The sequence below is a fragment of the Neophocaena asiaeorientalis genome, unplaced genomic scaffold (genome assembly GCF_003031525.2).
Source record: "Neophocaena asiaeorientalis asiaeorientalis breed wild unplaced genomic scaffold, Neophocaena_asiaeorientalis_V1.1 scaffold198, whole genome shotgun sequence".
Classification (NCBI taxonomy): Eukaryota; Metazoa; Chordata; class Mammalia; order Artiodactyla; family Phocoenidae; genus Neophocaena; species Neophocaena asiaeorientalis.
The window spans coordinates 4,092,030-4,104,778 of NW_020175221.1; the positions used below are offsets into that span (position 1 = coordinate 4,092,030).

The following is a 12,749-nucleotide window of genomic DNA, read 5'->3' on the forward strand; positions in this document are numbered from 1 at the left end:
AAAAAAGAAAAAAAAAACAGAAAAATAGTCACCTGAGTGTTTCTCAACTCCCGTAACTTTAGAAAAAAAGGCACTGTGAAGGTAAACTATTTAAACTTGTAAATGATTGACTATGCAGTTATGCTTTTACCTCAGACTTAATACTTTACACAGGGTAACATCTGCTTTTTAAAAAAATATGGGAGAATGGTAGCTTAATAATAAAAGTGATTACTCCATAATTTTATGAGATCAAATCCCTGCTAGAGAGCAAACTCATATCAACCTTGGTCAAGGAAGAGCTGGCTTATTATGCAGTGTATACAAAGAACATCATCTCTAAGAGCAAAGTATGAATAAAATTAACTGTGCAACTAAAAATAGGAACATTTGAAAACGATCTTCAATGAAAAAAGCACAGTAACATGCATAGTGCTCTCAGTGCAGTGTGACCCTAGATGAATGAACCAAGTTGAAAATTATGAGCTTTTCCTGCTTCTTGTAATGGACAAATGGCCATTACACAAGAGGATCTAGTTCTGTCAGTTATAGATACCGTGCCTGGGGACCCTCACTTGCTTTTTTTATCCCAACGCTCTTTCCTCCATGTACTAAAGGAGACTAAAGTCAAAACCATGCTCTAGTGTCATAAAATGAAAATTTTCTGAACTTTAAATCTTGATAGTAGGTGGTGGGAATGGAGCGAATGGTGATAGGTCAGGAGAAAGGAGAAAGCTGATTTCCAATGGAGGTAATCTGTGTCTTCTACCACATTCTAAATAAGTATATTGATTGGCTGCATTTTTGAATGAGAGTGTCATGCTTTCACTCAGCAAATATTGACAGTACCTACTTCATGTCTGGGTATCATTTGAAGACACCATAGACCCACGGAAACAAGACAAAAATTTTGTTTGGATGATGCATTCCTGTCATTTAAAAAAAATTCTAGATACTTACCCAGATAGAAAAGGACATTTACCCAGTCAATATTGATATTCCTATGTAAATCCCTGTTTCCACTAATACATCAATCACTTTAGCTATTGATTTTGTTTGACAGTCTTAGATCCTTAGTGAATTTTTCTCAGTGTCTCCTGTACAGCTGTATGAGCCATATAAGGAAAAATAATCACACTACTGGAACATTTATGTGATGTGCTTCTTGAGATAAGATATACCAGGGATTGTTAGTAAATCATCCTCACTAAATCCCTGTAAGATGAAAATTTAAAGATATGCTATTTGAAATATGAAGAAAGAGAGCCTTCAACCATGCCTGTGGTTTTTCTTCAGAAAACGGCAAGTCAAGAATATTGAACACTGGGCTTTGCTATCAGATTCCTGGCACTTTGTGGCATGGTTGAGGTGAGATTCACTGAAGGAATATCCCCAATTATTCCATCTGCCTATTGCGGTTTCTCTCAAGCTTTGTGTCAGCTTCCCATTCATTGTCTTGAGACTTCAGGGTTTTCTTAATCTTGGATGAAGAAAAATTTGTTGTCATTGACTACTGGATAGTTATGTCTAGACATATGTAAGACCTTAACTCCTACAACCTGTCAATGGAAGTAGAGGAGTTAAAAGCAGAAAAAGAGCTGCATGAACTGTTTGTATATTTTGGAGATTAATCCCTTGTCGGTAGCTTCATTTGCAAACATTTTCTCCCATTCTGAGGGTTGTCTTTTTGTCTTGTTTATGGTTTCCTTTGCCATGCAAAAGCTTTTAAGTTTAATTAGATCCCATTTGTTTATTTTTGTTTTAATTTTCATTACCCTGGGTGGTGGATGAAAAAAGATCTTGCTGCAATGTATGTCAAAGAGTGTTCTGCCTCTGTTTTCCTCTAAGAGTTTTATAGCGCCCAGCCTTACATTTAGGTCTTTGATCCATTTTGAGTTTATTTTTGTGTATGGTGTTAAGGAGTGTTGTAATTTCATCCTTTTACATGTAGCTGTCCAGTTTTCCCAGCACCACTTGTTGAAGGGGCTGTCTTTCCTCCATTGGATATTCTTGCCTCCTTTGTCATAGATTAGGTGACCATAGGTGCGTGGGTTTATCTCTGGGCTTTCTATCCTGTTCCTTTGATCTATATTTCTGTTTTTGTGCCAGTCCCATACTGTCCTGATTACTGTAGCTTTGTAGTATAGTCAGAAGTCAGAGAATGTGATTCCTCCAGCTCCGTTTTTCTTTCTCACCATTGCTTTGGCTATTCAGGGTCTTTTGTGTTTCCATACAAATTGTAAAAATTTTTGTTCTCATTCTGTGAAAAATGCCATTGGTAATTTGATAGGGATTGCATTGAACCTGTAGATTGCTTTGGGAATATAGTCATTTTCACAATATTGACTCTTCCAATCCAAGAACATGGTATATCTCTCCATCTGTGTTGTCTTTGATTTCTTTCATCAGTATCTTATAGTTTTCTGAGTACAGGTTTTTGCCTCCTTAGGTAGGTTTATTCCTAAGTATTTTCAAATAAAACCAAATAAGCCAATCAAAAAATGGGGGGAACATCTAAATAGACATTTCTCCAAAGAAGACATACAGATGGCCAATAAACACATGAAAAGATGCTCAACATCACTAATTATTGGAGAAATGCAAAGCAAAACTACAATGAGATATCACCTCACACCAGTCAGAATGGCCATCATCAAAAAATCTACAAACAATAAATGCTAGAGAGGGTTTGGAGAAAAAGGAACCCTCCTACTCTGTTGGTGGGAATGTAAATTGATACAACCACTATGGAGAACAGTATGGAGGTTCCTCAAAAAACTAAAAATAGAACTACCATATGATCCAGCAATCCCACTCCTAGGCTTATACCTGGAGAAAACCATAATTCAAAAAGAGACATGCACCCCAATGTTCATTGCAGAAAATAGTGCCATTTGCAGAGACGTGGATAGGCCTAGAGACTGTCATACAGAGTGAAGTAAGTCAGAAAGAGAAAAATAAATGTCGTATAATATCGCTTATATGTGGAATACAGAAAAATGGTACAGATAAACTTATTTGCAAAGCAGAAATAGAGACACAGATGTAGACAACAAACTTATAGGTACCGAGGGGGTAGGATGAATTGGGAGATTGGGATTGACATATATACACTACTATGTATAAAATAGATAACTAATGAGAACCTACTGTATAGCACAGGGAACTCTACTCAATGCTCTTTGGTGACCTAAATGGGAAGGAAATCTAAAAAAAAGTGGGGATATATGTATACATATAACTGATTCACTTTGCTGTACAGCAGAAACTAACACAACATTGTAAACCAACTATACTCCAATAAAAATTAATTTTGAAAAAAGCAGAAAAAGGACATCTGTTTACATCTCTGCAAGTGTGGGAGTCAACACTGTGACAGAAAATCATTTAAGCAGTTCAGTGCATGATGTTGCCTGCTAGTAAATGTTATGAATGATCCCAAGACCACGCCCTTTTAGCTCCTAGTTTTCCTTCCAGGGAGAACAGGGCTGCATGCAGATCTCATGTTTCCGTGTCTCAACATCGATTCCTCCTTTGGGACTTAGAGAACTCCAGACTGAATTTGTTCTCTCCACCAGGGCCAGTTTTGTTTGTTTGGCTGGTTATTTTTTGTTCCTTTGTTTGATTTTTTTTTTTTTTTTGCCAGGAAAATCAGAAAACAAGCATTATGATTTATGTGTTATCTAAAGGTTCCTGTGGTGATCTTTAAAAAAGTGCAATAAAACTTTCATTCAATCACTGTTATTTTCAATTATGAGTACATTTTTACAGAAGCTAAAAAAGAAGGCAGTTGGTAAAAAGAACTCTTTTGCATCAAATCACGGAGTTAATTCCATGTGTTGAGAGCACACTTTCGTTTTATGTCTTTTCATGCTCATTATTTATCTTCAACACATTGAGTTTCCATTCATTTCTCCCACCTACTATAGAGATTAGATAAAATTTCCTACATATTTCACTATTTCTTGGTGTTTTTTTTTTGTTTGTTTGTTTGTTTTACATTTGTTTAAAGGTAGCCCATCTTGTACTATATTTATCCAGGAAAGGAAACTGATGTTTCCCAGACAGACAGCTTATCTATAACCCAGCACTCCAAACACCGAAGCACTTTGAAAGTGGTGAAAGGATGTCTTAAAGGTTCATGAAGACATCAGTTCAAGTTCAGGATATTTACAAGGTCCACCATGTTTTGCCCTTTGTGGCTCTAAGTTTCGGTACACTCTTTGGGAAGTGATGTATATAGAAAGGAATATATTCTTAAAATTGCCTGAAGTCTGTATAATCTTTATAGCTGACATAGAATTCTCCTCTGAAGTTTAATACTTGATCCTCAAAACAATCATGTAAGGAAACAATGGAAAATATTAACTCAGTTTCAGAAATACAAAATTCTGCTCAAAAATGTGTCTTGCATAGGCACACACATGCGCGCCATGAATTAGAATCCAGGTATCTTGACCCTGAACATAGTGATTTCGATCAGCAGCTGCTGCTAGACCATACTTTTTGGCATTTGCTGGCCAGCACAGTAGCCTCTAGGTGAGAGTATAATAAGCAAAGCAATTAAACTAAAATCTTTATTTCCCTTTCAGGGGTGGAGAATATTGATGGTCGTTTGGGCAAATCTTTCCACTTAGGGTCTTTGCCAAACAATCAAGTATTTTTGTTACGTTAATATATCAATGCTCTTCTGCCCCCAAGCTTAGAGTAGATTTTTGTTTTTTTCAGTTATATAAAACATTGTCTTCCCTTGGAAAACTTAAAACTGAAGTTTTGTAAAGATTGCTCAAGAGCTGCACTGGTCAAGATGATAGCCACTACCCCAGGTGACTTTCTCTTAATTTAAATTAATTAAAATTAAATAAAAGTGGCATTCAGTTCCTCACTTGCACTAGCCACATTTTCAGTGCTAAGTAGTAACGGTGGCTAGTGGATACCGTATTAGACAGCACAGAGAGAGAACATTTCCATCACAGCAAAAACTTTTGTTGGACCGTGATGTTCTAGAGTCTAGAATATGTACTTTTATGGGGCTTCAGAATAGTCTGAATCCGTTTGTGCCTGCAGAAAGCAGCGTGATGCAGTAGAAGCGAAACGGTATTTAAAGCCTGGGTTTAAATCCAGCTCCACTGCTCATTTTCATGCCTTGGGATTTCATGACTCACTAAGGCTTCAAAAACCATCTGGGGGACTGACCCAGGGTTACTAAGTGCTTACTTTGCCAGATAAATGACTTTATTTATTTAACAAGGAAATTCCCATCGATACACACAATCATTTTGTTTTCCAAAGGCATTTCACTAGAATTCTTTACAAAGGGAGTGGCACATATTCTCAGAATAAAGGAGAGTTTTCCAAAGGACTATGGTTAGCTTTTGTTTTTTAATATGACTTTTTAAAAATCCTTACTCCATGTTTCATGTTTATTCTCACCTTCACAAGGACCAATGAGCATTCTCTTGGGCCAGTACCAGGTATCAGCCTGGCATTTGGAAACCACTGAACTCTGCCACTTGCCAAGGGCATGACCACGGATGAGTTACTTAAGTTCTCAGAAACCAGTTCCTTATCTTAGGATGGGAATATGAGCATCCATTTAGTGCAGAGGCATCAGAATTAAATACCGTGTGTTAGTAGAGCAGGGTCTGGTAATAGTAGGCATGCAGAAGACATACTGCTGTCACTCCTCTCCCCATTTGATCACACCCTTCCTTTTAATCTCCTGAATCATTTTACCTCATGCAAATCTTAAAAAATTGTTGTTCTAGCTACCTATAAATCTTTTCCCTGGGAACCCATCCTAGAGAAAAACCAAGAAGGCAGAGCCACTGACGTTAAGAACGGGCCTGTCAAATAAGATAAACTAGAAAAGAAGAACCTGTTCCTACAACAGAGTGAGGGCACTTGTGAAAGATTGCTGTGTACTTGGTCCTTCCCCCGTCCTCCTTCCCCCTCCTCCCACCCATGGAGGTCAGTCATCAAAGTTCCGTGACAATAATTTGTGACATCAACATGCCTAGAAGGACCCCTTTATTGTATTAGCTTTTATTAAACAAAATAAATAGGCTTAGCAAGTGTGTCTCTACATGTGCAAAACACTTAACTTCTTACAACTGGAAAATCTTTTGCTGAATAATTCTGAAAACAGATGATCTTTCATGCCATCATTTAACTAACAAATTTGAGGCCATTTATTGGCATCATGTACGTTCTCTAACGAAGCCTAAATTTTTGTTTTATGACAAATAAAGAAGAGATTACACTTCAGACTAGAGAATTTTTGCTTATGTTGCATTAGCTCCAATTTCATTTACTTTCTCATCAGTGCATGTGATATGAGTACACATGGGCCAAAAACTGAGGGTTTTGTTTTTAGAATGTTTTTGGTCAAATATCAGGCAAAGGCCTTAATTATTAAAACTGTGAATAAGAAGTGAGCAAATGATTTAGATTTCAGAAGACTAAATAACTTCCAAGGTCACATCCCTTTCTAAAGTTATATGATATATTTTTGTCTTTTTAATTTTCTAAGACTTCAGACAGCATTTCTAGTTTCACAGCAAAATTAAGACGAAGGTATAGAGATTTCCCATATACTTTCTGCCCCCATAACAGAGTGGTTCATCCGTTATAATTGATGAACTTGCATTGACACATGATTTTTTATTTTTAGATTTTTTTTGATGTGAACCATTTTTAAAATCTTTATTGAATTTGTTACAATATTGCTTCTGTTTTATGTTTTGGTTTTTTGGCCACGAGGCATGAGGGATCCTATCTCCCTGACCAGGGATGGAACCCGCACCCCCTGCATTGGAAGGCGAAGTCTTAACCACTGGACCACCAGGGAAGTCCCCCCATGATATGTTTTTAATCTTAGGAAGTATACCTTAAAATGTAATATTTGCAGAGCAGTTGGTCTTTGAAGGGTTTTTATATTGAGTAAATATAAAATATAGTAAAAATATAGCAAAATAATATAGTAAATTTTCTTTATGTGGATAAGTATGGTGGTGGATACAGTACCTTTATCTCCTCCCCACCCCATTTGAAATACAGAGGCAGAAAATCAAAATGCTTTCCCTAGGATTATACTCACATGCACACACAATATATACATAAATACATTTATATGTAGATGTTTACATATACATATATATGCACATAAATGCCATCTCCAGAGGCCTTTGTTACATATGATATGCATGTAATCTTGCTACACCCTGAATATGGACATATGATATTAAACTCTCAGCCAGAATTATCACCTCAGTAGGAAACCAAAAATTATTTTATTTCATTTTATTATTTTAGCTTAGGGTAGAAGGACATGAAAATCAGCAGGTTGGTAGAGATTGTTTAGTTTTGTAAGTCATTTTAGTAATTTTTTTGTTTTAATTTTTTTTGCATTTATATGTTAACTCTTCCATTTGTTGTCTTTATGGTACATATCATCTTTATGAAATGGAAAATGCCTAGAGATTAGGCATTGTTTGGGATGTGCTTTTGGCATTGGTAAATGCCATTACTGGTGCAGAATTACACAGTGTTTAAGCACAGACCCACCAGAGTCATATTGCCTGCCTTTGAATCCTGACCCCATCACGCCATGGGCATGGTGATTTTTTTTGTCCTTCTTGGGCCTTCCATTCCTCATGTACAAAAAAAATTAAATAGGAGATAATCAGTGAAATGTGCTTTGCACAGTTCCTGGCACAGAGTAACCATTTGATAAATATTGGTTATCATTATTGTTTTATAAAAATTATAACTGTTTGAAAGTAATACCTTTATTATTTATCAGTTTGTTGGATATTTGTACTCTGATTTTTTAAAATAATTATATTGAAAGCCCATTTAAGAAATAAAAAATACTGGGAACATATTAAAAGGGCCCCCAGAGCTGAAGTCAACAAAACATTGAGTGACTTTCCTGGGCATCAGTGAAAGGGATGCCAGGATTAGTTACCACTCAAGCCTATTAGGAAATTACAATTCAAGGACAAAGAAAGCTGTTTCCTCATAAAGTTAAGAACTTAGATGACCTCAGTCACCTGTTTTTGTAGAATAAGTATTAGTTTATTTGTCTGTTAAAACTGGGGAAAGGGCTGTAATTTGGTTTCTTCTTTTGGTGCTGATATGGAATATAAACACAAAGGTGATCTTCAAGTGAGGGTAATCATTTCAACTTGATGATTGATAACTAGTTAGCATTATCAAAAAACTATCAGAGTTGTGTATACAGACATGCACAAATGGCTTGGAATTTGACGTTGAAAAATTTCAAATTGAAAGATACTACCGTACACAATACTGAACTGCTTTAATTTTGATCTTACATTAATTTACATTATTTTTAGTTCTCAGTAAAATGTTGCTGGACATACTTTCCAAAATGCAAGTTTCTGTAGTTGTGATTTTGACCACAGGACCAAGCTTTTGTGTTAAAGGGATTACTTTAATTCTAAGTGGCAGTAGCATCAAAGCGGAAGATCACTTTCAGGTATGGCTGAGGTTGGCTTTGTGTTATAGGAACTTCAGTCCCTGGGGTTCCGTAAGGGGAAGGACTAGTTAATTCTTTTTACTTACAGTGGAGCTAGTTCTAAACTAAAAGGCCAAGCAATGCAGAGAAGCCATATCCTCAGGTGAATCTGCTACCGATGAAGCAGAGTTTTTCATTTGTTTTTTGTTTGTTTTAGTATTTTGTCTACTAGAAGTTTATGGAAATCATAATACCTCCTTCAAAAGTAATTTTAAAAGGCTCATTATATTCTTAAATGTGACATTTACATTTTCTCAGAGCCCACGTTATTCTTTTGGAAAAAACAAATCATTACAACAGTTATCTTTGGATGGCTCTTAAAATTTTTCTGTATTTCCCAAAGTTTCTACAGTTAATATGTGTTTTATATTCAGTATATGTATAAATGTTAGCTTTTACAAGATCAAGTACATTGTGTATGTATTTGTTTATTTTCTATGTCTGTACTTCTGTGAACATGGGAGTAAAGAGTGGTGAGTAGAAAAGTTCCTCCTGGGGCTAATTCCTGGGTGTTGTCAGACAGGGCTCCCAGAAGCATTTTTATGCTTCTAAATGCATTTTTTGTGTTGGGCTCCCAGTAGCATTTTTATGTGCATATTAAAAATAACATACTTGTTCTCTATTGACTCTCTAATTTTAAAAGAGGCGGATCAAAGATGGTGATGAATGGGTGATAGTTTTGAGTCTAAGGGAAGAAAGACACCAGGATTTCAAAATACCACTATCTGTATGTTTATCATTTCCTTAACCCTACTGACAAAGTCCAGAGGAGAATGTCTTTCTAGTTTTATAGCCAGGGAGAGTGAAGCACAGAAGATCAAAAAGTTTGCACAACATTCAGGAAGTAAGCCTCGGACCATGGCGCCTCTTCAAAGCACTAGTTCATCCAGCCACTTACCATCCTGAAATTTGCAATGTGTGATATTCAGAAGCAGCAGATACTTTGTGGCCTCTAATGCTTTTCACAGCTTCGTAGGATTAGAAATCTTCTCTCAATAAAGTATAAACTTTCTTCTAATTAACTGCTGGTTTCGTAATAATAAAGCGTGGAAAGGCCCTTTTCCTTCTGGTTTGGTAATAATAAAGTGTGGAAAGGTTGTTGCCTCGTGTGTTTCAAACACAATCTTGAAATGAACTAGGTTACAAAAGGGTATTTTCAGGCGCTGCTGTTGGTTGAGTTTCTTTTGCAAGAGGGCAACAGGCTTTTCCCCATTTAAGTGCTTAAACAGTTTCTGGATCCCAGTGAGATGTCTGTGAGGGTTTGCTTTTTGATTTCTCTCTTTCAGTTTCTTGCCAGCGTTTCTGGCTTCTTATTACAGAAAGAATGAGGGTAGAAATGAAAGCACTGTAGTAAATAATACAAAAGTAGCGGAAGGATGGCCAGAGGCATAGGGAGTAGTTCTGTTGTCATCCCTTCCTGGAAGAACAGGAAGTTCAGTGGTGTGCTGCTGTCCTGAGCCTCCTATCCCCACCTCCAGTGGCCAGCAGTGCAGGCTCAGAACTCCGCAAGCTTCTCTTTGAGGGAGGGGAGAGGCTGCCCCTGCCCCAGGGGCCAGAGTGGGTGGCTCCAGTTCAGCCCATGGTCTCGAGGGCAGGCTACCGACAAAGGCTTGGACAAAGATTCTGTCATTATACATTCGGTATATATTCAGAGATAATGTATTTTTTTTTGAAAAATGTATTTATGTAAGTATGTTTGGCCGCGTCGGGTCTTCGTCGCTGCGTGTGGGCTTTCTCTAGTTGCGGCGACTCGTTGCGGTGCACGGGCTTCTCATGGCACAGGCTCTAGGCACGCAGGCTTCAGTATTTGTGGCTCGCAGTCTCCGTAGTTGTGACGCACAGGCTTAGCTGCTCCATGGCATGTGGGATCTTCCCAGACCAGGACTCGAACCTGTGTCCCCTGCTTTGGCAGGCAAATTCTTAACCTCTGTGCCACCAGGGAAGTCCCTATTCAGAGATAATTTAAACCTTACATAATTTTGAAAAGAAAAGGTTAGGTTATTTATTGAGGACATTTGCCACTGAATTGCTAGAAATAATTCTACTGTGACTAAAATGAGACGGTCTTGAGATATTTGGCAAAAACAATTTCTGGGTAAGTCAAGAGTGAAATATTTCCATCACTAAAATTATAACTAATTTTCTTTATGCTTTGACACGGAAAGAAAGCAAGACTGATAAATTACCCTAAATATTGTATATTCTAAATAAATATTTTATAGTGCTTGGGAATGAAATACAACCAAAGATAGAATTAAGTGTTTTAATACACATGCACATGCTTTTCAGTTTAGAGTGATTCAAGTCCAGTGTAATTCATGTGAAAAATTAAAAGACTTATTTCCAGGGATTGATTTCAAAATGATACTGTGCCTTGGCCAAGATGACTAAGTTCTTAGAAAATAAACTTTGTAGTCGGGAAATTATAAAGAATAAAATGGAAGAAAAGACTGTACCTCGGGAAAATATCTAGATTTTGTATTAGTTACATTTTGGCTCTCTGAATGATCTCTCCAAAGAGCAGTGCCCCTCAAAAATGTAACTGTGGAACGAAGAGGGTGCAAAATAACACACGTTTCCTTTAGAGTGTGTTCCACCCCTTTTCTTCTTTATTTTTCCCACACTTTGAATTTCAAGATCTCTGTGTAATTTGATGATGACCTTAACAACTGGTCTAATTACTGGCAGCAATCCATTTACTAACGTCATCCATATGCTGCCTGTGCCGAAGCATATTTCATGAGTGCTGTTGTAGGTCACTCAAGCCCTTTCCAGAATTGTTCATGAGTGAGTGAACCATTTAGTTGCAATTTTCTCAGTTAGGGTCATGTAGGGAAGCTTTCTGTGTAGAATAATTCCATTCCCTTTTGATTAAAGAGTTCCAGCTAGCTAGATCAAGAAATATCCCGTGGAAAGTTTGGAAATCCTTCTCATGAACCATTCATACTAAGAAACACCACGAAAGAACTCTGGGCCTGGGTTTCTTACTTTCTTCCAAGCAGAATGTTCACAACTTTCCTTGCCTCTCCCTGTCCCTCCAAGACACGTCATGCTGACACCTTGCTCCTGCATCCTCGGCACAGTGTCACTGAGGTTGCTGTAACAACAGCACACACGGGGTAACATTCCCCCATAAGTACGGCGGCTGGGACGTGAGTCAGTTGAAAAGTTTCACTGGTTTTTATTAGAGTATGACGCAGTCTTATGTCATCCACAGTTCCGAGCCCATCCAAGGCTCACACATGATGATGCAGAGCACCTGATGTTCATCACCTTCCAACGTTAGATGGTCCAGGGACCTCTCACCAGAGCCATTGCCGTTGCTGGCTCCTTCCACAGCACCCTTCAGTAATACTTACCATAAGCAGCAAAGAGTAAAACTCAGGCCCCGCTGCTGGAACTCCGTTTCTACTGTTATATATCCCATGTGCATAATAAGTGCCAGTGACCTTGGTTGATGATCAAGAAGCCCCTCTTTTCACCCAGGGAACTGGACAATTGTTAACATCCCAGAAGACACATCTTCACGCCCATGACTGAGAAGAACATGTGTTGAAGAATAAGGATGGAATTACTGTAATTCTCTGTGGGGATTTATGAATGAGAAACTTACTATTTAATATTGCTTGGAAGTGGTCCTAGAGTGATCAGTGCCATCTAACGTGGGCTTTGTTTTGTTTTTCAGACATGGAGATGACCTGATTGTGACTCCCTTTGCACAGGTAAGCCCAGCTTGCTGAATGGACAGGTTTCTCACTCATCTGAAAATTTAATTGTGGGGGTTAGTTCGGGTTAGTTCTTAATTTCATTCTAAATCAAACACAAGTACAAATACAACTTCTGTGGTTCATTCCAGTAATTTAAAAGCCATGCTAGAGAATGTGACCCTCGCCATATTGGTCTGTTTCCTATAAACCCATAGATCCAATGAGTATCTTTGCTTCAAATTACAAATTACCCAAGTGACATACTTAAATGGGACCACATTTCCTTAACTGACATAAGCACTAAAAGAGGAAAGCTATATCATGGATTAAGTTACATTTAGTATAATTACGTGCATGATCAGTTCCTGAAATTCCATCTTCCACTTCAACCTGATGCTTTATTTACTCTTTTTTTAAACACGTTATTTGTCCATAGATTTAACTGAGTGACATATTTGTGTTTATTTATTCCTTTTAGGTATACAAATCATGAAAATACTTTAACCACATGACAGAAATGC

At 37.5% G+C, this 12,749-nt stretch overlaps 1 protein-coding gene across 4 annotated transcripts in view; it reads left to right on the plus strand.

The window, feature by feature from the left end:
• Positions 1–12,749, plus strand: part of PDE4D (phosphodiesterase 4D) — a 1,104,527-nt gene that overhangs the window by 890,494 nt on the left and 201,284 nt on the right. For all 4 annotated transcript variants that reach the window (XM_024765389.1, XM_024765390.1, XM_024765392.1 and 1 more), the window contains one exon: positions 12,207–12,243. In XM_024765389.1, coding sequence (XP_024621157.1) covers positions 12,207–12,243 — 37 coding nt within the window. The remainder of the gene's footprint in view (positions 1–12,206; positions 12,244–12,749) is intronic.